This window comes from Crocuta crocuta, unplaced genomic scaffold (assembly GCF_008692635.1).
Source record: "Crocuta crocuta isolate KB4526 unplaced genomic scaffold, BGI_CrCroc_1.0 scaffold61, whole genome shotgun sequence".
NCBI lineage: Eukaryota > Metazoa > Chordata > Mammalia > Carnivora > Hyaenidae > Crocuta > Crocuta crocuta.
This window is the reverse complement of record NW_027528369.1, coordinates 1,649,276-1,672,035: the sequence shown is the minus strand read 5'-3', so window position 1 is coordinate 1,672,035 and position 22,760 is coordinate 1,649,276. Positions and strand designations below refer to the sequence as shown.

General features: G+C 43.0%; 1 protein-coding gene across 1 annotated transcript in view; it reads left to right on the top strand.

The window, feature by feature from the left end:
- Nucleotides 1-22,760, top strand: part of ADAMTS18 (ADAM metallopeptidase with thrombospondin type 1 motif 18) — a 144,325-nt gene that overhangs the window by 101,548 nt on the left and 20,017 nt on the right. Inside the window, exons 15-17 of the mRNA XM_077754169.1 lie at nucleotides 360-483; nucleotides 1,209-1,453; nucleotides 20,364-20,505. Coding sequence (XP_077610295.1) covers nucleotides 360-483; nucleotides 1,209-1,453; nucleotides 20,364-20,505 — 511 coding nt within the window. The remainder of the gene's footprint in view (nucleotides 1-359; nucleotides 484-1,208; nucleotides 1,454-20,363; nucleotides 20,506-22,760) is intronic.

Sequence of the window (22,760 nt, the reverse complement as noted above, 5' to 3'; positions counted from 1 at the left end):
TGGGGGGATTGAGTGGGAGGTGGGGGGTCATGCCCAGCATGGTCATGTTTCAGCAGCAGAGCTCGTGTGCCATTAGTAGCAGCAGTGACGTTTTATTCCAGTTTTCCAGATGAAGAGCCTCAGCAAGCTTTCGATGAGTTCTAGAACTTCCCAAGTCCCACCTCTGGTAAAGGCAGAGGAAGGATTTGAACCCCCAGTCAAACCTGAGACTCTGCTTTTAACCCTAAAGCTGCACTAGGTTTCTCATTTTCTTAAAAAAAAAAATACAGGGACCCACGTATGTACCTCTTGGTTATTATTACCCAACAGCTTTTCTGATCCTTGATTTTCCTCACTTGATTTATTTATTTTTGGCACAGCCAGTGGGATGCGATCATGAACTGGGCTCCAAAGCCGTTCTGGACGCGTGTGGTGTTTGCAAAGGGGATAATTCAACCTGCAAGTTTTATAAAGGCCTGTACCTCAACCAGCACAAGGCAAATGGTAAGAGACGCCTGCTGTTCCGTTGCTCAGGCTTTGCCGCTGAGCAAGTTTGAGTCAGGCTGGGGGTGGTCGAGCCGTTGACCAGCTCGCCTGACGTGCAGCGACCATGGCTTGGACACCTGGCAAGGGCAGCGGATAAGGGGTGGTTTCTCAGGGTGAGGGATTCCAACACGTCCTACCCAGAGACGTGTCACACGGATGCCTTTCTCCTTGGCAGTCCATCCCATGTGCCACATGCCTTTGTTAAACAAAGGACTCGTTTTGAGCCTCTTACGGTTCAGGATGTGAGTCCTGATCTGCCCTCACAATGTGACATGCATACTTGAAGCCGTTCTCTAAACAGATCTTGAGTAAAGTGAAATCCAGAGCCCTGTGTCCCAAACATCGCTACTCAGGCGCATGGCCCTGAGTTTCTTCCAGGTACATGAAAAATAAAAGGTGTTCTTGGATTTTTGGTGGCCTTGGTGGCTCTGGAAAGGAGAGGAGCGTCCCTCCCGTCCACACGCACGTGCTTGCGGAAGGAGCATACACTTTCTCTCCAGTGTTCCTTACCCTGGGAAAGTGGCGTCATCGATCGTTGGCCCTTCGTGGAACAGGAATGGACATCCGCTCGTGATGCCATGGCCCTGCTCTAGAAGAGTGGGCCTCCCTACGTCTGGGCGGCGCGAGCCCCGTTGCCCCAGTGTGCGATGTGGCAAACAGCGCGTTTTGTTCTTCCCGTTTAGAACACTATCCTGTAGTCACCGTGCCGGCGGGGGCCCGGAGCATTGAGGTCCAGGAGCTGCAGGCCTCTGCCAGTTACCTTGCCGTCAGAAGCCTCAGTCAGAAGTATTACCTCACGGGGGGCTGGAGCGCGGACTGGCCTGGGGAGTTCTCCTTCGCGGGGACGGTGTTTGAATACCAGCGGGCCTTCGGCCACCCGGAGCGCCTGTATGCACCAGGACCCACCAACGAGACGCTGGTCTTTGAAGTAAGCCCCTTCTCTTTGTTCTATTCTCGATGCCTCTTGCCGTGTAGACAGCGGTGGCCTCGCTCTGAGCTAGCTCAGATCTGTTTCCTAATAACCTAACTTGCAAAGTGCCAACTCGATATTTTGGCAAAGGGGTTAAAAATCTGATGGGTCTCCAAGAGAATGCACTGATTTTCACTCTTTTTTTTTAAATTTTTTTTAATGTTTTATTTATTTCTAGGAGAGAGAGAGAGACTGCGTGAGCAGGGGAGGGTCAGAGAGAGAGGGAGTCACAGACTGAAACAGGCTCCAGGCTCTGAGCTGGCAGTCAGCACAGAGCCCGACGCGGGGCTCGAACCCACGAACCGCGAGATCATGACCTAAGCGAAAGTCGGACGCTTAACCGACTAAGCCACCCAGGCGCCCCATGCTGATTTTCACTCTTAATGCCAGCTTCTCAGCATTGCACTTGACCACCGTGAATCTTAAGGAATATAGTAGGAATGCGCTTTAGATAATTCCATGTTGTCTATATCTGCCATTTGGATAAGCCCCCACCCCTATTCACCGCATCGATCCGCTGGCCTAGGAGGTGGAATGATCAAGTGGAAAGAACTCTTCCTTGAATGCCAAGAAAGGGTTTTTTTTATAACTAATTTTAATGTTTGTCTATTTTTGAGAGAGAGAGAGTTCAGGGGAGGGGCAGAGAGAGAGAGAGAGAGAGAGGGAGACACCAAATCCAAAGTGGGCTCTAGGCTCTGAGTCATCAGCACAGAGCCCAATGCGGGGCTTGAACTCACAAACGGTGAGATCATGACCTGAGTGGAAGTCGGACGCTTAACCAACTGAGCCATCCAGGCGGCCCTGGCAAGAAAGCTTTAATCAGAGCAAACCACCTTACTTTGGAAGGCTGTTGTTTCCTTAGAGGTGAGAGAAAAACAATGAACGGATAACAATCAGCCAGTGTACCTGCAGGTGATTTCTTATAAACATCGAGATTTGGGGGCGCCTGTGTGGCTCAGTCACTTAAGCTTCTGACTCTTGATTTCAGCTAGATCATGATCTCATGGTTCTGTGGGTTCAAGCCCTGTGTCCTGCTCTGCACTAACAGCACAGAACCTGCTTGGGATTCTCTGTCTCCCTCTCTCTCTGCCTCTTTCCTTCTCCCTCCCCTACCCTCTCTCTCAAAAATAAATAAATAAATATTAAAAATAGAGATTTGGAGATCTGTCAAGAGCAGGGAACTTCTGGCCCCACTAGATGCTTGAGTTTGCACCGTGATTCTAGATGGTGACTGTGGTGCTAATTCATTTAAATTCCCATCATCTTGTCATTTGAAATACTCGGTCGTGTCACCGCTATCTGTGTGGTGGGAGGTCCCTCAGAGACCTCACATCACCTACTCGGAGAGAAGCTGTAGTTAGGAAATAGCCTCCCAACCCTCTCAACTCTTTGATTTCAGAGATGAGAGCAGGAAGTCCACATCAAAGTGGAATAAAGTTAGGGTGCTTGGGAGCTCGGCGATGGAGCCAGTCCCTGAAATGACACTTTCATTAACCCTAATGGATAGGAATGGAACTCTGATTCAAGACTTCTGGATATTTTTTCAGACCTTTTTTGTTTGTTTGTTTGTTTGTTTGCATTAGATGTTCTGTGTTCTGTTTCATTTCCATCAAGCATCTGAGCAGGAAACCTCTTTTCCTTCTCTTCAGGGAAGTTCTGTTTTCTTTAGAGAGGTATATTTAGCTTTCAAGGTATCAGTTTTAGAGCAACAACGCTTCATTAGTTTTGCCAAGAGGCCTTTGATCCATCTCTGAGCAAATGTACACAAACCGAGTTCTGCGACCGCGAAAGAACCCAAGTCCGGAAGTGGGGCGAGGTGCCTCTCACCGCTCCTGCCACAGGCGATCAGAACAAAGTGCAAATCATTCCCGGTGAGAAATAGGTTTTTTACTGCCTTGTGACAAGCAACCATTTTTTGCCGCCGGTTCTCTCTCCGATTTTGTTCATCAGCGCAGAGCCTTTCCAGGAGGTTTTCACAATTCCGCCTGTGACTTAAGGTTTGCCATTACACAGAGATGATATGCTGAATGATCACAACAAAGAAGAAGGCAAGAAATGATGGGAAGGGCAAAGCAGAATGACAGAGATCCTTCCTGCTTTCATCTCTGGAGCCTGAAATGCTCCCCCCCCCACCCTACCCCCACCCACGTCGCCGTCTGTGTTGATCAAATTAACCAGACAGTTGACACATTGTCACTGAACAGGAGACCAGCCTGGAGCTAAGAATTTGTGTTTATGCTTTCTCTTCATTTATTTTTTAAAAATTTTTAAAATGTTTTATTTATTTCTGAGAGAGAGAGAGAGAGCGTGAGCAGGGGAGGGTCAGAGAGAGAGAGGGAGATACAGAATCTGAAACAGGCTCCAGGCTCTGAGCTGGCTGTCAGCACAGAGCCTGACATGGGGCTTGAGCCCACAAACCGTGAGACCATGACCTGAGCCGAGGTCGGATGCTTAACCGACTGAGCCACCCAGGCGCCCCGCTTTTTCTTCATGTAAACCTGGTTCCTTCTTTCGTTCATCCATGTGTTGTGACTCTGATGAAAACTACATCTTCGGGGAGTATTCAGCAGGTCCTAAATGTTTCCTGAGGGATAGGAGCTAGTTTTGAGAAATGGAAGGAGGGCCTTAGTGGGTGAGGGAGTTCTGCAGAATTGGTCAGGCCCGTCATCCATCTCCTTGCAGACAGACACCTCCCTGAAAATAGGTCAAAATGTAAGGAGAACTATTGGTGAGATCTAAACCAAGTTAAAAAAACATACACATCTTCCCCGGGTTCAACTGGATATGCAGAGTACTTTTTAAGATACCTTCTTACTAGGATAGAAATAGAGTAAGAACTATAATAATATCGCTATTAAGACAAGGTTGTGATTTTGCCACAATGGGTTAAGGTCACATTTGCTTAGCTGTTGTACAGAGCCTTGCTTTCTGGGCTCATTCTACTTACAGGTTGAATGAAAGCTTAAATTAACATCTTAGGAATGTGACCTTTCTGGAGACAATCTAGTGGGAAATTTGTATGATTAATTGGACATGCCCTGCATGTATTTTTAAAGAAGTTAGGGTTTCATTCAAAAGCTGCAGTTATGTTAGGAGCTAAAAAAAAATAAAGCGAAGTCTAGTCACCTAGCATTACATCTGTTTTATCTTTTCAAAGAATTTGGGTTAATGACTTTAATAATTAAATTATCCTTTATCACTCTCAGGAGGACATCATCAAATTTTTGCTCAGTTTTTATCACATGGTCATACCTTTCCAGGATCAGGGGAACACAGTGATTTTTAAAATTTAAATCGCAAGAAGCAATAACATACATTTTCCAAAATTGATACCGTATACCCGTATCCAAATCATCCATGGCTATATTCTTTAAAGGAAGTTAAGTAAAGTTCATGTGCCTTTCCATACAACTATGGATTGAACCAAAATGAATACTTTGGGAGCCAAAAATATGTTCATTCCAATATAAACACGTTGAATGTGTTTTAACAATCCTATGGGATGCATGGATCCTATGGGATCCCCCAAGGGTGGGAACCTCTAAAATGAAAAACGCTATTCTATCCATCTTAGAAAGACCAAGTCTGTGAAAGAAAGCACTTTCTCTCCCGGCCTTTTAAAATTACTGGACGTTCACTAAGTTCTTACTGTAGCGTAAAATTCAGGGGAAAGGCATGTTTGTCAAAATACAGAGATGGCATTAGGGGGATCATGTTTCTCTCCTTCATATGTTTTCATCAGATGCTCCCAATATCTTAGCTCGTTCCCATGTTCAAGGCCCGTGGTAGGTGCTGATCTAGGTATCTACTTTCAAAGCGCTTTTCCTCTGTTCGTTTCCACGTCTGTTCATTTCCACGTCGGATAAAAAGAAAATGAAGCAAACACTCATTGGGTGCCCATTCTATGCCCAGTCCCGTAGGAGGCGCGGGAGATACATGCATGGCGAAGACATAAATTATGTTGCTGAAACATATAGTCTGTAAAGCATATATGTAAAACCTGTAAAAAGTCTGTAAAGAATGCGTTTTGTATTGTGGTCACCATTCTTGTCGGAAGCAACTTGGTTCAGAACAGGGAACCTCTATATAAATAATTGGCTCTGCAGTTCCCTGTGTTGTTTTGCATGAGTCACTTAAACTGTGTGGGTCCTAATGAGTTCCCCAGGCTGTCTCTTCCGCTGTATCCTATAGCAGCTCAAACCTCATAGTAGCGGAAAGATGACTTGCTTACTTTTTGTAGCCTCCCAAATAATATCTGGGACATTGTAGCTGCTCAAAAAAACTACTTATTGAATAAATGACATCCAGTGATAAAATGTGTTCATTCGCTTAAAAAGAAGAAGTTCTTTCTGAGTTGAGAAGTCATTCGTGGGAGGTGAAAAATAAGACAAATGACCAGATGATAGCTACACGAATAAACGTGTTGGATCACTATGTTGTACACCTGAAATAACTGTAACAGCAACAGTGAATAGCATTTAAAGTATTGAAATTTGATCTCCTAGATTGCATTTTGAGGGATCAGTATGCTTTTTTAAATGCTTGCCTTTCCCAGAGTGAATGATTCACACCTACGAGGTTGCTGGCCAGCTCATCGCAGATTTAGCCTAACTTGGGAAGGTCGCCACATGCCCTCACAGGGTGGTGGACTTGCCGGATCTTTTCACTTATTTCTGGGCATCGCCTAGCGCGAGGCAAGGGTAATGCAATCCTGGAAATAATTGACTGCTGTCAGTTAACCTCAAGAAATAAGCGCATGGCCTGCCACCAAATAAAAGTGTCTTCTGCATCTGGTTATTTTTACATGTCAAAACCTTCTAGAATGTCTTCATAGGGAAGCTCGGTTTAAACTAAATGGAAAACAGACCTTCACTTCTATCACCGAGTCACCCGATTTTAAAACACAGCCTCTGGTACAAACATGCATTCTCCTTGGAACCTCGAGTCTACATGTTTCAACATTGGCAACAGGTGGATGTCAGTTTAACCAGACCCGGCCCCATTGATTTCCTCGGTGGCCAAGGGGAAATTCCTAAGGGTAATCAAGGATTTATATGATAGTCTTAGGTATTAAATTTTTAGAGGCGTTATTGAAGCCCATCAATCAAGTCTTTATTTTGAAGTGCGTACATACGTATCCATGTAAATGACCTGAAGAACAGGAGCTAACTTTCATGAGCCTGTATTATGTTTCTGCATGGCCCAGGGAAAAACTACTCATATACACACACACACACCCCAGCACCAAAAGAAATCAATATTGATTTGGCAATCATACACTTTCTGAGATCACTACAGAGACAGTTATTATAAGCTAGATAATTTCCACATATTTCTGTTAGTCAACTTTTTCCCCCACAACACAAGTCTGGCATAGAGTCTAAAGAATTTCTCATTGAACTAGTGTGCTCATTAGTCATCTGAAGAATTAAAAAGTCAGTTGATTTTTTAAGTCTTTAGGACACTGTGTATGGACCCGACCATGTTACGTTGATTTCATTGGCTTTGGGAACATGGGGAAAGCTAAACGTACATTATTTCTTTACCCTCACAGCTAGATTGTGTGTGTGTGTGTGTGTGTGTGTGTGTGCATGCACGTGTGTGCATGTGTTGTGTAAGGAATTACATTTTGAACTGGCAGAAACGTGAAAGCGGAACATCAGAGTTGAAATTTACACAGCCCTTTGTTGAAAAACAGTCGTTTAATCTGAAGTACACAGACACATGTCAGGCTTTTTGAGTAAAGCTGAAAACTTAATGTTTTTCTATGTTGAGATTGAGATACAGGTAATTGAAGGTCCCTGACTTTGTTCTTTGTGGAAGCGCTGTGCAAAAGGCCTGTTTAGTATCCAGTTTTAAGAGTCCTTGGCAATGAAAATTAAAAACAAGGGCACCTGGGTGGCTCAGTCGGCTAAGCCTCTGACTCTTGATCTCAGTTCAGGTCATGATCTCAGGGTCATGAGTTCAAGCCCCACATTGGGCTTTGTACTGGGTGTGAAGCCTACTTAAAAAAAAAAAGGTAAAAACAAAAAATTATTTTTTTCCTGATAAGATGTCCCCTTAGAGACGACACATTCTTTAGAAGTGACTGAAGGTGAGCTTTTTTTTTTTTGCTCCCTCCTCCTCCTCTCCTTCCCCTCTCCCCCTTCTTCTTCCTCTTCTTCTTGCTCTTCTATTTCCTCTGTCTCCTCCTTGTCTCTCCCGCTCTGTTTCTGTGTCCCTCTCTCTCCCCCTAACCCCCACACAGTGACCACCAAGTCCTATTGTCTATCAAGCTGCCAGGCAGTTGGAGTGAAGATGCAGAAATTCATCAGGAGTGTTTCATTATAATGTAACTTCCTCTCCGTCTGATAAACAGTGATTCAGGATGACACGATCACACAGGTTTCTATTCGAAGACTGAAATATGATCCCCTTTGTTTTTACAGCTTTCATTCCTTTTTCAAAAAGTCTTAAAAGCTCCCTTCTATATTGAGGACTTCTTCCATGTTAAGCGGCACAAGGGGGTGCTTAACTCTTTGGACGCCCATTGCATTTAGTAGCATAACCAGGGAGAATCTTGCTGCTGGCCACAGTAGCAGCCTTCGGAATGGCTGCAAGTGAGAAACAGGTGAACCACAGGCCAGTTTCAGGGCAGAAAAAGACGTCTAAAGAAAATTACGATAATAAACAACTTCCTCCACGCTTTGGCAAGAGGAGATGATGAGGCGTCGAGGACCAGGTAGATGCGCTCGTTGATCAGGGACACGATGGCATGGGAGCCCCGCCGGCGGCGCATTCCCTTCTTATCCAGCTCCTTGCTTGTGACCCCGCCATCTGAATTTTCCCCCGGGAGAGGGGCCGGCGTGAGTAAAGATGTGCCTCGAGATAAAATCAGCATCGGGGAGAGGAGATTAGCCAAGCAGCATGGACTGAGGGAAGACACAACACACAAAAGAAGCAAAGAAGTAATGGAGAGTTAATTCAGAACAGATGATCCGAACCTCGGACTCCAGAGGACGATTCAGAGGTCCTTTAGTGATGCCACATCATTTGTCTGGAGTTTGCCATTTGCTATTTGAAGTGTGGACCTCCCATTAATTCATGGCAAATACTTTGGTGACAGGTTGGAGAGCGCTATTTATTTCTCTTCATTAAACTCCGAGGAATGCTGGCAAGTTGAATGAGAAGAGTAGTGGAGGCTGCGTGGGTACGCCCACACCTCTGAAGCTGCCTAATAGATGCTCTTCCCAGTCTCCATCGGGGCCTTGGCGTTACTGCCTCTTGTCAAAGGCAACTCACGTCATAGCAGCGACCATACCTGATGGTGTTCTTCCAGCTTCAAAGCAAACAGGAAGACAAAGACGACTGGCTGAGCCTGGACATCCCCAGGGCTTCCAAAAGTCACAGGACCTTACGAAAACATGAAACCATAGCACACAAGCTGTCCCTTCTCTGAGCACCACTCACTGTAGAATGTGTAGTGCGGGTCAGGATTTGTCAGGAAGGGCCTGTCTACAAAGCGTACTGTAGTTCAGTTGTTAAAACAGCAAGTTCAGTGAAACATCCAAACAAACACAGGGGAAAATGGATTGAAGAGATTCAGAATCATATATGCTTCAACCGGACATTAGCGCGTTCAAGAAATCCAAGTTCCAGGTTTGAACCCAAAGCGCAGTGTAAGTGCTGTAGCTCGCTGTTGAATCCCAGGGGTAAAATATCGCCGATGGCTCATACAGGTTTTAGAATTTTATTTTATTTTATTTTGTTTTTAACGTTTGTTTATTTTTCGGGGGTGGAGGGATGGGGGAGAGGGAGGAAGAGGCAGAGAGAGAGGGAGAAGCAGGCTCCAGCCTCGGAGCTGTCAGCACAGAGCCTGATGTGGGGTTCAAACTCACGGACCATGATCTCATGGCCTGAGCTGAAGTCGGAGACTTAACTGAGCCACCGAGGCACCCCAGTTTTCAGAATTTTGGAGTCCTAGATGTTGTGTTCTAGAATTTGAGAGACAGTGTTGTAAGAGATAGGATGTCAAGTTTTGCAGTCAGACGGTATCAGACTTGAGTCCCAGGGTTGCTACTTAACTAGCTAGTGACCCTGTAATTGGGTCATTCATCCATACTACTAGGGTAGGAAGGACTAGCATGTGGCTTCCTCGCGACGTTGTGATCACCTTGCGATGAGACGATACATGTCCCATACTTTGGCATATGATAACTCTCATAAGCATTGCTGTTATTATTTTTAAAGCATCAGACACATTTGGAGGACAAGAAACTAGCTTTCCAGCTTGCATTAACTAAAAAGCCAGGCTTTAAAGCCTAGTTATAACACTCTGATTTACATGGGAGAATGAAGACAACTTTTTTTTTAAATTTAAAAAAAAGCCTTCGAGACAAAAAAGGCAAAACTGGTTGAAGGCATTCATTTATCATGTTAACATTAAAAATTGAAAGTGGGAGCAAAAAAAAAAAAAAAAAACCCCAAAACCCAGAAAACTGCTCACCCAAGATTACTCAATGTGTCCTTTGTTTTAACTTCGTGTGCCTGAAGCAGAAACCGAGCCCCCTCCTGCTCAGCGCAGTTGGTAGAGTCCAGCCTGTCTGTGGTTTTCCAACTTAAGAAGCTGTAAATTTTATAACTCCGCACCCCGCGGTCAGAACCGCTGAATGTTGTGTCTGAAGTCAGGTGGTTCGTGTGTTAAAGGTAGACATTAAACAGTTCTGCCGAGGCCCTGGAAGCAGTTAGGGAGCTTGCTCGCCAGCTGTAAATTAGAGACCCGGTGCCAGTTGGCTGGAAAATTCTCTGGACCACGTCCAGTTAAGTAGACTGAATCGCTGGCGGTCTTTCTAAATGTGTGCATTTAACAGCTTGCCGTACAGTCTGACGTGCAGTGTGGGGCGGCTCGGAAACAGAGGTATTGCGAGCTTGTGAGGCGGGCAGGGGCCAGGGCCAGGGGGGGATCCCGGACCCGGAGGGCATTTGCATTCTCCAGGGCGCGCTGAGAACAGTTACCGACTGCTTTTGACAAGGTCACTGAGAATGGCTTAAAATAGATGTGAGTGGCGGGAATTATCGTTTTCAAATTACCCCTNGACAGTCTGCAGTCCAAAGGATGGCCAGGGTCGCACTGAGGACTTGGGTGCTAGCTCACTTGAATGGAAGCTATAGTCTCTACGTAGGAAGGGTGGGTGACGTCATTGTTAGACCACAGGGTCATTTAGAATTTGGAAAGTCTAAAATTGTGTCTGAAAACTGATGCAAGTGACAGCCTTAAGGTCAGGGGCAAAGCTGTCCGCGTGGACGTGGCACCTGCCGGGTCCACACAGTCTCGTGCTCAGAAGGGCTTTATGGTCCGTTTAGAGATCCGCTATCACTACCTTGAAATTCTTAGTAATTATTCTCAACAAGAGGCCTTGTGTTTTCATTTTGTACTGGGCCCCACAATTTAGGTAGCCATTCTTTAGGGTAGGATTGTTTTTTACTTTATTTTATTTTATTTTTTTAACAACGTCCTGTCTTTTTGAGAATGGGGTAAAGGAGGGACTAAAGAGGTTCTGTTAGGTAGGCAGACAAGCTGTTTCCAAAGGATTGACTGTTTGCTGGCATCAAACAGTGAGAGAGAAGACGATTGTCCTGTAGTCTGCTCTTGCTCTGTTTTCTCCTCAATACAAGATAAAGAAAAGGGCAGAGAACACCTTAATTGTCATGGAGAAGCAAATAATGTGTTATAATTGGCAAATACTCATCTTTCATATACTTGGCCTTGGTGTCTATTTGTTTAAATAATCACTGTCTTTCAGAGGCCTTTATGAGCTGATGTTAAACTCTTAGATCAGCTCTCTGGTGGTTTCTACAAATATTGTCTTTTAGCCTACATGACTGCACATAACAATTCTGCATGTAACTTTATAGCTACATAGACATTATAGTCAAGCCTTAAGTCATTTGATTTTTTAACGTTGAGAATCTTTTATTCATTTATGCATTCACTGAAGGCATTAATATGTTCAGCAAACAAAATATAAGTGATATGTCCTACATGCCATATATTATATGGATATATTCCTATAATCTGTGGCTATTTACAGTAAGTCGTGTAAGTTATTTTTCTCCTTGTTTTGGCTGGATAAGTAAACCTCTTATTGCTTTGGTAATATGAAATGGATTAGTTGCCTTCTTGCGATCAAATCTTCAGTATGCTGCTGTTTTTACTTTCAGCTCAAGAATTTTACTCTTCAAGTTAATACTTATGCTTCTCAGTCTATTCCCAAAAAAATGAAAAGGAGGGAAAACTTCCAAATTCATTCTATGAAGCCAGCATTGGCTTGGTTCCAAAACTAGAGAAAGACCCCACCAGAAAAAGAGAGAGAACTACAGGTCAAATCTCTGATAGGAGTATGCAGAAACTCTCAGTAAAATACTAGCTAACCAAATCCATTAATACATTTAAAGTATCATTCACCACGATCAAGGGGGATTTATTCCCGGGATGCAAGCGTGGTTCAATATTTGCAAATCAATGTGATACATCACAGTAATAAAAGAGTAATAACCCTATGATAATCTCAGGAGACATAGAAAAAACATTCAACAAAGTACCACATCCAGTCATATAAAAACCCTCAACAAAGTTGGTTTAGAGGAAACATACCTCAAAACACAAAAAGCCATATGTGAGAAACCCCTAGCTAACATCATCTTCAAGAGGGAAAAACTGAGAACTTCCCCCCCAAGGTCAGAAGCAAGACAGGGATGTCCGCTTCCATCACTTTGATTCAACATAGCCCTGGAAGTCCTCGCTGCAACAGTCACCCGACAAAAAGAAATAAGAGGCATCCAGATCAGGAGCACCTTGGTGGCTCAGTCAGTTAAGTCCAACTCTTGATTTTGGCTCAGGTTATGATCTCAGGGTTCATGGGATCGAGCCTCACATTGCTGTAAGCATAGAGTCTGCTTGGATTCTGTCTGTGTCTGTCTATCTGTCTGTCTGTCTCTCTCTCTCTCTCTCTGCCCCTCCCCAATGCATGTCCACGTGCACACTCTCTCTCCCTTTCTCAGAAATAAACATTTAAAAAAGGCATCCAAATCAGCAAGAAAGAGTAACATTTTCCCTATTCATAGATGACATGATGCTATATGTAGAAAGCCCTAAAGACTCCCCCCAACACTGCTAGAACTGATACAGAATCAATGTACAAAAATCTGTTGCTTTTCTGCGCACCAATAAGGAAGTGGCAGACAGAGAAATTAAGGAATCAGTTCCATTTATAATTGGACCAAAACCAGTAAGACAAGGAATAAGCCTAACCAAAGAGGTAAAAGGCCTGTACTCTGAAAGCTATAACACATTGATGAGAGAAATTCAAGATGACACAAAGGAATGGAAAAACATTCCATGCTCATGGATTGGAAGAACAAATATTGTTAAAATGTCAATGCTACCCAAAGCAATCTACATATTTAATGCAATCCCTCTCAAAATACAACAGCATTTTTTCACAGAGCCAGAACAAACAATCCTAAAATTTGTACAGAACCACTGAAGACCCTGAATAACCACAGCAATCTTGAAACAGAAACAGAAAGCTGGAAGCATCACAATTCTGGATTTCAACTTATATTACAAAGCTTTAGCAATCAAACAGTATGGTGCTGGCATAAAAGTAGACACATAGAGGGGCACCTGCGTCACTCAGTCAGTTGAGCATCCAACTTCAGCTTTGGTCATGACATCACGGTTCATGAGTTCAAACCCCGCGTTGGGTTCTATGCCAACAGCTCAGACCTTGCTTCAGATTCTCTGTCTCCCTCTCTCTCTCTGCCCCTCTCCTGCTCACTCGCTCTCAAAAATAAATAAATAACCATTAAAAAGAAGTAGACATAGCTCAGTGGAACAGAGTAGAAAGCCCAGAAATGAACCCACAGTTTTATCATCAACTAATCTTTGACAAAGTGGGAAGAATATCCAGTGGGAAAAAGACCGTCTCTTCAACAAATGGTGTTGGGAAAACCAGACAGTGACATGTAGAAGAATGAAACTGGGCCACTTTCTTATACCAAATACAAAAATAAATTCAAAATGGATGAAAGACCTAACTGTGAGACCTGAAACCATAAAAATCCTGGAAGAGAACCCAGGCAATAACTTCTTGAACATCAGACATAACTTCTAGATATGTCTCCTGAAGCAAGGAAAACAAAAGCAAAAATAAACTAGTGGGACTACATCAAAATGAAAAGCAACTGCACAGCAGAGAATCAACAAAACTAAAAGGCTAAAGGGTTAGTATCTATAATATATAAGGAACTTATAAAACTCAACCCTTCAAAACAAACCAATCCAATTAAAAACATGGTCAGAAGACATGAATAGACATTTTCCAAAGAAGACATCCAGATGGCCAACATACTTATGGAAAGATGTTCGACACACTCATCATCAGGAAAAACAAAACTGCAATGAGATATCACCTTATCCTTGTCAAAATGGCTAAAATCAACAGCACAAGAAACAACAGGTGTTGGTGAGGATGCAGAGAAAGGCAAACCCTCTTGCACGGTTAGTGGGAAGGCAAATTGATGCAGCCACTGTGGAAAACAGTATGGAGGTACCTCAAAGTGTTAACAATAGAACTACCTGATAATCCAGCAGTTACACTACCATTTCCCCAAAGAATACAAAAATACTAGTTCAGAGTGTTACATGCACCCCAATGTTTATAACAGTGTTGTCTACAATAGCCAAATTATGGAAAAACCCAAGCGTCCCTTGGCTGATGAATGGATACGGAAGCCGTGGTAAATATATACAATGGAATAGTACTCAGCCATTGAAAAGAATGAAATCTTGCCATCTGCAACGACATGGTTGGAGCTAGAGAGTATTATGCTAAATGAAAGAACTCAGAGAAAGACAAATACTTTATGATTTCCCTCCTTTGTGGAATTTAAGAAACAAATGAGCCAAGGAGGTGGGAGGAAGAGACAAGCCAAGAAGCGGACTCATAACTGTAGAGAACAAACTGATAGTTCCCAGGGTGGAGGTGGGTTAGGGACTGGGTTAAACGGGTGATGGGAATTAAGGAGTGCCCTTGTTGTGATGAGCACCGGGTGACGTATGGAAATGCTGAATCACTGAGGTGAATATTATACTGTATGTTTGCTAACTGGAATTTAAATTAAAACTTTAAAAATGTTTTAAGAAGACTCTTGCTCTTCATAGGATCCTTACTTAATTTTAAGTCGTGAGGGGTGGCAGGTGGAAACCTCAATACAGGAGCTTGCCTCTTTGGGGGGAATAGAAATCCTCCAGGAAAACTTAAATTCTCTTTGTAGTTGTGTGGCTTCTTTGGTGAAATCATCCCCAAGATACTGTATTAATTAAATGACAGCTCCAAAGCTTCTTTAGGTAGTCGTGTGATCCGGCCCCCACCCCATTGTCACAGCAGCATTTAATTGTCCTTTGCACATTCTGAGACCCTTAGTTTTTAGTCCCTTAAGTCACTGTCAGCAAATTATTTTTATAATAATAAAACGGCGTGGCCTCCTCTCCTCTAGTGGAGAATATGGCTTCTCCCTATGCCTAGAGTGCCATGGCCATGGTAGTGAGGAGAGACGATGGTGGTAGCTTGGACCAGGGAAGCAATAGGAGTGATAGACAAAGTGAGACATGGTCAGATTGGAGGTACCCTGAACATAAGAATAGCGCCATTTCCTGGCTGAGTAGATGCAGGGTGTGAGAAAAAGAGAGGCGACTGGGTGCTTTTAACTTCCCCTTTTGGCCTCAGCAATTGGAAGGACTCATTGCTATTGCATCGGGTTGAGAAGAGCGGGGTGCAGGGGGGAGAATCAGGAGTTCGATGTTGTATGTCTACGTCGCTATGCCTTGTAAACATTCAAGGAAAGAGGCTCCATAGGCAGCTGAATGTGTGAGTGTGGACATCAGATGCTGGCTTTCATCTCCAGCTCTGCTGTCCAGTAGGGCAGCCACTATCCACACATAGTTATTTAAGCTTGGATTTAAGCTAAACGTAAAGGTTTATTTAGCTACAGGAGTATGCTAGTGCTCCAGAGCCACCAGTGGCTTGCGACCACCCTGCGGAGCAGCCCAGGATTGTACTGCACTGGCATCATTACAGAATGTTCCCTTGGAAAGTACGGTGAGGAGTTATGAATTTGGGAGCGCTTGGCGTGCTGACTGTACTTAAAATCAGAGCCCTGGATGAAATCACCCATAGCAGTGAGCCTAGATAAACAAGAGATCAAGAGGTTGGAAGGCACTTTGGTAATGAATAGTTAGGAGATAAGGAGGATTTGGCAAAGGAGACAAGGAATGAAGGTCTGTGAGGCAGGAAAAGAACTGCGAGAATGGGTTTCTGGTTTCAGGAGGACATGATCAACTGTGTCTAGTGCTGGTGATTGAGGAAGAGGAGGCCCGTCACCTATTAGATAAGGCAAGGTGCCCGTGAAAGTGCGGTCTCATGATGTGCCGGGGGGAGGGACGCCTAATCCAGAAAGATCATGGGAGATGACAAAGGACTCAGTAAGGGATTTTTGCTATAAAGGGAATCAGTGAAATGGGACACAGGCTAGAGAGAGATATGGAGATAGGATCGTTTTTTTTTTTTTAAGATGAGAGAGACAATAGCATGCTTGGGTGCTGGTGGCAATGATCTAGTAGGGAAATTTCAGTAAGGCTCAAGAGAAGGGGTCACCTATAGTGGTGGCGTCCTTACGTAGATGAGGGAAGATGGAACCCGGAGCATAGTGGAGATCTGGGACCAACATAGGAGCTAGGGTAGGGTGGGGTGAGAGAAGGAGAGATGGAGGGTATGAGGACAGATGCAGAAACCGGTTTGATAGGGAGACTGTGTAAATTCTTTTCTTGTTGGTGGCACTGATTTTCTTCTTGTTGGCAGTGTTGATAATTCTCTGTGGGTAGCTGTACTGGAGGCTGAGGGAAACGTGACATCTTGGTTGGTTTTCTTTGTTGACAGCAATGACACTTGGGGCCTCGTGGGTGGCTCAGTCGGTTAAAGTGTCCGACTTCGGCTCAGGTCATGATCTCATGGTTTGTGGGTTCGAGCCCCACATTGGGCTCTGTGCTGAATGCTTACTCAGAGCCTGGAGCCTTCTTCGGATTCTGTGTCTCCTTCTTTCTTTGCCCCTCTCCCACTCGTGCTCTGTCTCACTCTATCTCTCAAAAATAAATAAGTGTAAAAAATTTTTAAAAAATAGTAATGACACTTCAATGTGCTTATTTTTTTTTATTTTCTTAAACACATCCTGCTGTCCACAGCAACATTTTAAAATGTGTTATGTGAAACCACAATCCATGTGTGGCTTAGGTTCTAGAGTCTAGAAGGTGAAAGTAGAATATATTTTCAATGCCCATTGAAAGTATGTTAAACCATTCTTAAATCACCAAAACATAAGTCTTTGAAACTCAAAAGGCAAGAACTAATATGTTTTTTAAAATTTGCTTTGCATTTCCACTGGGGTCCTCTTTGTCCTATGGTAGTAGAAGTCAGGATCTAGTTTGAATGGGGAGGATGGGGTGGTGGTAAGTGGAAATAAGTGGGGCGCCTGGGTGACTCAGTCGGTTAAGTGTCCAACTTCAGCTCAGGTCATGATTTCACGGTTTGTGGGTTTGAGCCCCGCGTCGGGCTCTGTGCTGACAGCTAGCTCAGAGTCTGGAGCCTGCTTCCGATTCTGTCTCCCTCTCTCTCTGACCTTCCCCTGCTCACGCTGTCTCTATCTCTCTTTCAGAAATAAATAAAACATTAAAAAAAATTTTTTTAAAGAAGTGGAAATAAGTGAGTGGATGTCTTTATCATGCTTAACACCTGAATATGTCCCGTTTACACCTGTGTGATACAACTCCATGTATCGTAAAATCATCTTGCCTCAGGAGCCCCATAGCTCACTACAAGTCTTACGTACCTCACCTGTATTTTACTGCCACACATGTACAGGTGCACTGGATTACTTTCTCCCTATGAAATCTCTGTACAAAGAGATTTCACATTAAGAGGGCACAAAGAAAATAGAAATCCAAAGTATTATGTGTGAGATACTACTTTAACTGAAGGAGAAACTGAGTTGAAATATCAATGAGCATCAATCTTATTTTCTAAATGTAAAACTTCTTTTAAAATTCTAGTGTGATTGGGAACAAAACTCTAAATTGCCTGTTTATTTAATAGCACATGAAGGCCATTAACAGGAACACGGCAAAAATCTCAAACGAAGAAAGCATACTATTTATACAAAATGGATGAAATGTTATAACATAATCAAACACACGATTCCAAGAACAGTTGTATGACCTAGCTGTAAAAAGAAGAAAAAGACTAGAGAGCTCTTCAGAAGTAAGACTTCCAGGACCTTGATTTTGAGGCTCTCGTTGGTGACTCATGAGAATTTGGCATTTGTCCATTTTAATGGTATTACCCGTTGTGTTTTGCTTTTGTTTGGGGTGGAGCGAGGGGAGCAAAGACCCTTAGCATTTCGGTTGTTTCTGAGAGGCATCAAGCTTCATTTGGCTGTACAACAAATGATGTTCACACCATGGATCTCTGAGTCAGCTGTAATGCCCCTGGAGACATTTAAGCTACTAGCCGAGTGGAAACCATTGCATGGAGTGCCGAGCAGTGGTCTGGTGTAAAGGAGGTCCTTGAGCAGCTGCCACCCACCCAGCTCTAATTAAAGTGGGATCCCACCAGACAGAGAGGGAGCCAGGGCTTCCTATTTTTAACTGGAAATCTGCTTTGCTTTTTGGGCATGAATGCCCAGTCCCCGCGGTAAAGAATTTTCCACAAGACTCATGGGGCGGGAGAGCAGCAGCTATTTATACTCATGTTTGAGATTAAAAGAAGGGGAGGGGAGAAGCAGTATTAGGAAAAGAGGGCATCAGGAAGGAAGGCAAATCTCATTTGCCCTCGCTAAAAACAAGGTGACAGATGGCAATATTCAGGCACCTTTTGTTGGCTGTCCTACATCTATTTTAAGCTCATTTGCTAGTCACCTGTGCGCTCTGGAACAAGTTTGTTCTTGTCAGTTTTTTCCTCTGAAAAAATGAGCAGCTATGTTAGAGAGTTGTTCTGGGAATATTTTGCATAGAAAGTGCCCAGCAGAGGGCCTGACGTGAGGGAAATGCCAGAAAATGATTGCCCTGAAAGTGGTCAGACCTTTTAGGGTAGATTTATCCTAAGTCCCTGTACTTTTTTAAAAAGTTTTATTACATAACATACAGTGTACTATTCATTTCAGGTGTACAGTCTAGTGATTCAGCACTTCATACATTACCCGGTACCCATCACAACAAATGCCCCCCCTTCATCCTCATCACCTCTTTCCCTCCTTCCCCCACCCCTTCCCCTCTGGCAACCCTCAGTTTGTTCTCTATAGTTAAGAGTCTGATTCTTGGTTTGCCCCTCTCTTTTTTTCCCCCTTTGCTCATTTGTTTTGTTTCTTAAATTCCACATATGAGTGAAATCATAATGTATTTGTCTTCCTTTGACTGACTTCTGTCCCTTAGCGTATACTCTCTGGTTCCATCCATGTCATTGCTAATGGCAAAATGTCATTCTTTTCTATGGCTAAGTAATATTTCATTGTATATCTATATACTGCCTCTTCTTTGTCCATTCATCAGTCAGTAGATACTTGGACTGTTTCCATAATTCAGCTATTATAGGTAATGCTGCAACAAACATTAGGGTGCATGTATCCCTTTGAATTACTATTTTGTATTCTTTGAGTAAATATCTAATAGTGCAATTGCTGGATCATCAAGCCATTCTACTGTTAATTTTTTCAGGAACCTCCATACTGTTTTCCACCGGAGCTGCACCAGTTTGCATTCCCACCAACAGTACAAGGTTCCCCTCTCTCCACATCCTTGCCAACACCTGTTGTTTCTTGTGTTGTTGGTTTTAGCCATTCACAGGTGTGAGGTGATAGCTCATTGTCGTTTTGATTTGCATTTCCCTGATGATCGGTGATGTTGAGCATCTTTTCACTTCTCCTACGTCCTTGTCCTTTTGAGATTAAATCCATTCCGGTAATATACATTACCAACCCCTACTTCTGATCCTGGCTTGGTTTTGTGTTGTTTTTGTATTATCTGCTTATCCTGGTACACAGCCAGAGCCAAATTCTCTTTGAACAAATTTTCTTTGGAAATCCTATTATGCCCTTGCTTGAATCCTAAAGTTGATGATTAGCAACTCTAAGCAGGGTGTTCTATGGTTTTTAGAGTGCCTCTCTTGTGCCCAGCTTCTGGCCCAAAGGAGAAGAACTCTAAGTTTTGGCCCAGGATAAATTATTCTTAAGTGAAATATATATAAATATATATATATATTATAAATATATATATAATATAAATATATATAAAAATATTATAAATATATATATAATATAAATATATATATATATATTCAGCTTCAACCATTACCTGTAAGGCACCACTGTGTGTTATTACCTAGGCTTTCAAGTTTAATGGGAAAATTGAGACATCCTAATATAACCTTATTTCCTTCAATATATTAGAAAGAGTTTTCTGGGGTTTTTTTGGTTTTTTGGTTTTTTTGCTTTCTTAATGGCTATACCTAGAGTTGAGGGTTGTGGGCTGATAGCAAAGGTCAAGTCATGTTTCTCCATTTAACATCTATCTAAATCCCAGCTTTGATGATATGGAAATACTCATTTTAAAGTATCAAGGGAAGACTTTGAAATCAACATAAAACATACATGGGAGCAGCAGTGTGAGCCAACTTTAAGGTCAAAATGTCATGCAAATATCTTTAAAGTGTTCCGTGAGATTTCTGGCATTCCAGGGACTGACCTGTCTCTTGATCTCTGGTTTGTATCTTACACTGTCCAGGTCCTGATGCAAGGCAAAAATCCGGGGATAGCTTGGAAGTATGCACTTCCCAAGGTCACGAATGGAACTCAACCGGCCTCAAGAAGGCACAGTCATGCCTGGAGTACAGTGCAGTCTCCATGCTCTGTGTCCTGCGGTGGAGGTAGCTGAAATCCTGATTCCGCCTTCCAAGTCTTTTCTCAAAACAGGCTCTTTGATCTCAGACCTCTTGAAAGTATATGATTTGAATAAGCAACAAAAGAACCATCTTTTATGGAAACCATCCCTGTAAAAAGCAAATGTTACTGTACTATTTGAGGATTTTCCTATGTAGAAAAGAACCAAGGCTCACAAAGCTCAAGTTCTTCATAACCAGGACTCAACAGTTACATATCCGAAATCTATGCGGGGGCGGGGGCTCTACAGAATATATATTTATTTGTATTTGTATTTTCAGCTTCCAGTTTAGTTTCTCCCTATCCTGACTTTTCTGTTGGTAAGCATCTCACACTGAGGCTGTGGAAGGCAGGGTCAAAACCAGTGAGAACACACACAAGGCAAACATGAGGCGTCCCTCTGAAACACAGGCATCGTGTCATTCCGTTCCCTCAGTGGGGGAGGGAAGGTCTCTCCTTCAGGAGGTCTCTCTCAGGAGGGAAGTTTGTTAAATCTGAGAAATCGGCCTCCTAAGGGAGAAAAAACTACAACCATCCTCTCAGTGAGTAGAAGGCAAGCGTTTTATATAGATCCAAAGATCCCACCACATGTTTGCATGTCAGTCGGTCTTTGCCACACTTGCCCCTTCGAGAAGGATGAAAGCCTACACATAGATCCATGAAGCCAAAATGTCAACGTCAGTCATTCACTTTTCTCATTATCAGAGCATCTGATACAGTGCATCTCCCTCCTATGCCCTGTCGCGCTAAGCACAGTGGGGCATCTTGAGACCAGACACAGAGCCGAAATACAGAAAGTGAAGAAACTCTCATGTCTGTAAGACTTCTGCAGGTGCTCGTGCTAATTAACAAAGTAGGAGAAAATTCTTATTTTTTAATAGATTAAATAATTAAAAGGGAATACATGTTTAGAGAAATAAAGGGGAGTAGAGCACACGTATCGTGATGAGCATTGGGTAACGTACACGATTGTGGAATCCTCATGTTGTGCACCTGAAGCTAACACATCACTGTATGTTAGTTACACTTAAGGGAAAAAGAAAAACATGGAATAGTACCCAAAGAAGTAATACATTTTTATTAATAAACACTTGAAAGGCACTATGCTATGCAGAAGAAATATAATTTTCCCTAATCTTTTAACGCGCAAATGCCAGTGTTGATATGTTGCTCCGTGTCATTCTGTTATTCTCTTATGCAAACATAAAAGCACGTGCATTTAATGTTCTCAGACACATGCCACACAGATCACTTTGTATACTTTTTTTCACCACACAGAAACACCATGCTATCGATGTTTGTTGACACTTTGCTCTTTGCTCTTTTTCACTTAAATTATGAGCAGATGTTCACCTTTCTAATGCTCTTTGAGATGATTTGCAATAACTTCCTGCCGTTCCTGGGAGAGCACAGTTCCTTGGGAAGGAGAGAGATTCAGTCCATTTTCTATTGATGGAGAACGAGTCTAACCAAAGGGACGATGCTGGAGAAGTGCGTTGTGGGATTCTCCCCTTCCTTGGTTTAGCAGTCCCTTCACGTGACTGACTGACTGCCATGTGTCTGAGGCATATGAGAAGGAGAGTCCAAATGAATAAATGCTCCAGAAGTAAACGATGAACGTTAGGGATTCCCAGTACAGTTTTGGTAACCTACTTTAACCTAATCATGATCACAAAAGTGACTTTTCATTGTTTCTCGGATTCTGTTGTAAGGAAACGTACTATGTAAATATAAACAAACAGAATTCAAAGAGGAGGCAGCCTTCCTGTTGGGAGAGCTGACAGATAAAATTATTCACACAAAAAATATGTGCCTCTGATGAGAAGTCCTGAGATGGCTACCACAAGCCAGGCAACTGCTACCACTAAAACAAAACAGAAAACAAAAAACAAAGCAAAACAAAAAACCCCCAAAATCCCCAGTCGTAGCTGACAGGTATGAACACATATTCAGAGAGCTCAACTTTTGAGCTTCTTACGGAAGGAACTTCTTCCTTCTTACGGAAGTACAAGATACCTCGAGGAAAAGCAAATCCTTGGAGTTTCTACCCATAACTTACCAACGGTGTTTCTTTGAAGAACAATTTCCAGAGAGAGATGCAATGTGAGTTAGTTTGCAGGATGTTTTACTTCATAGCTGCTCTCTTTTCAAAAGTTAGTACTTATCACTTCATGGTTTGAGAATCTGCACCGGGCTTGAAAACTAAGAAACTACACATTAAAATCATTAAAATACAAAAGTT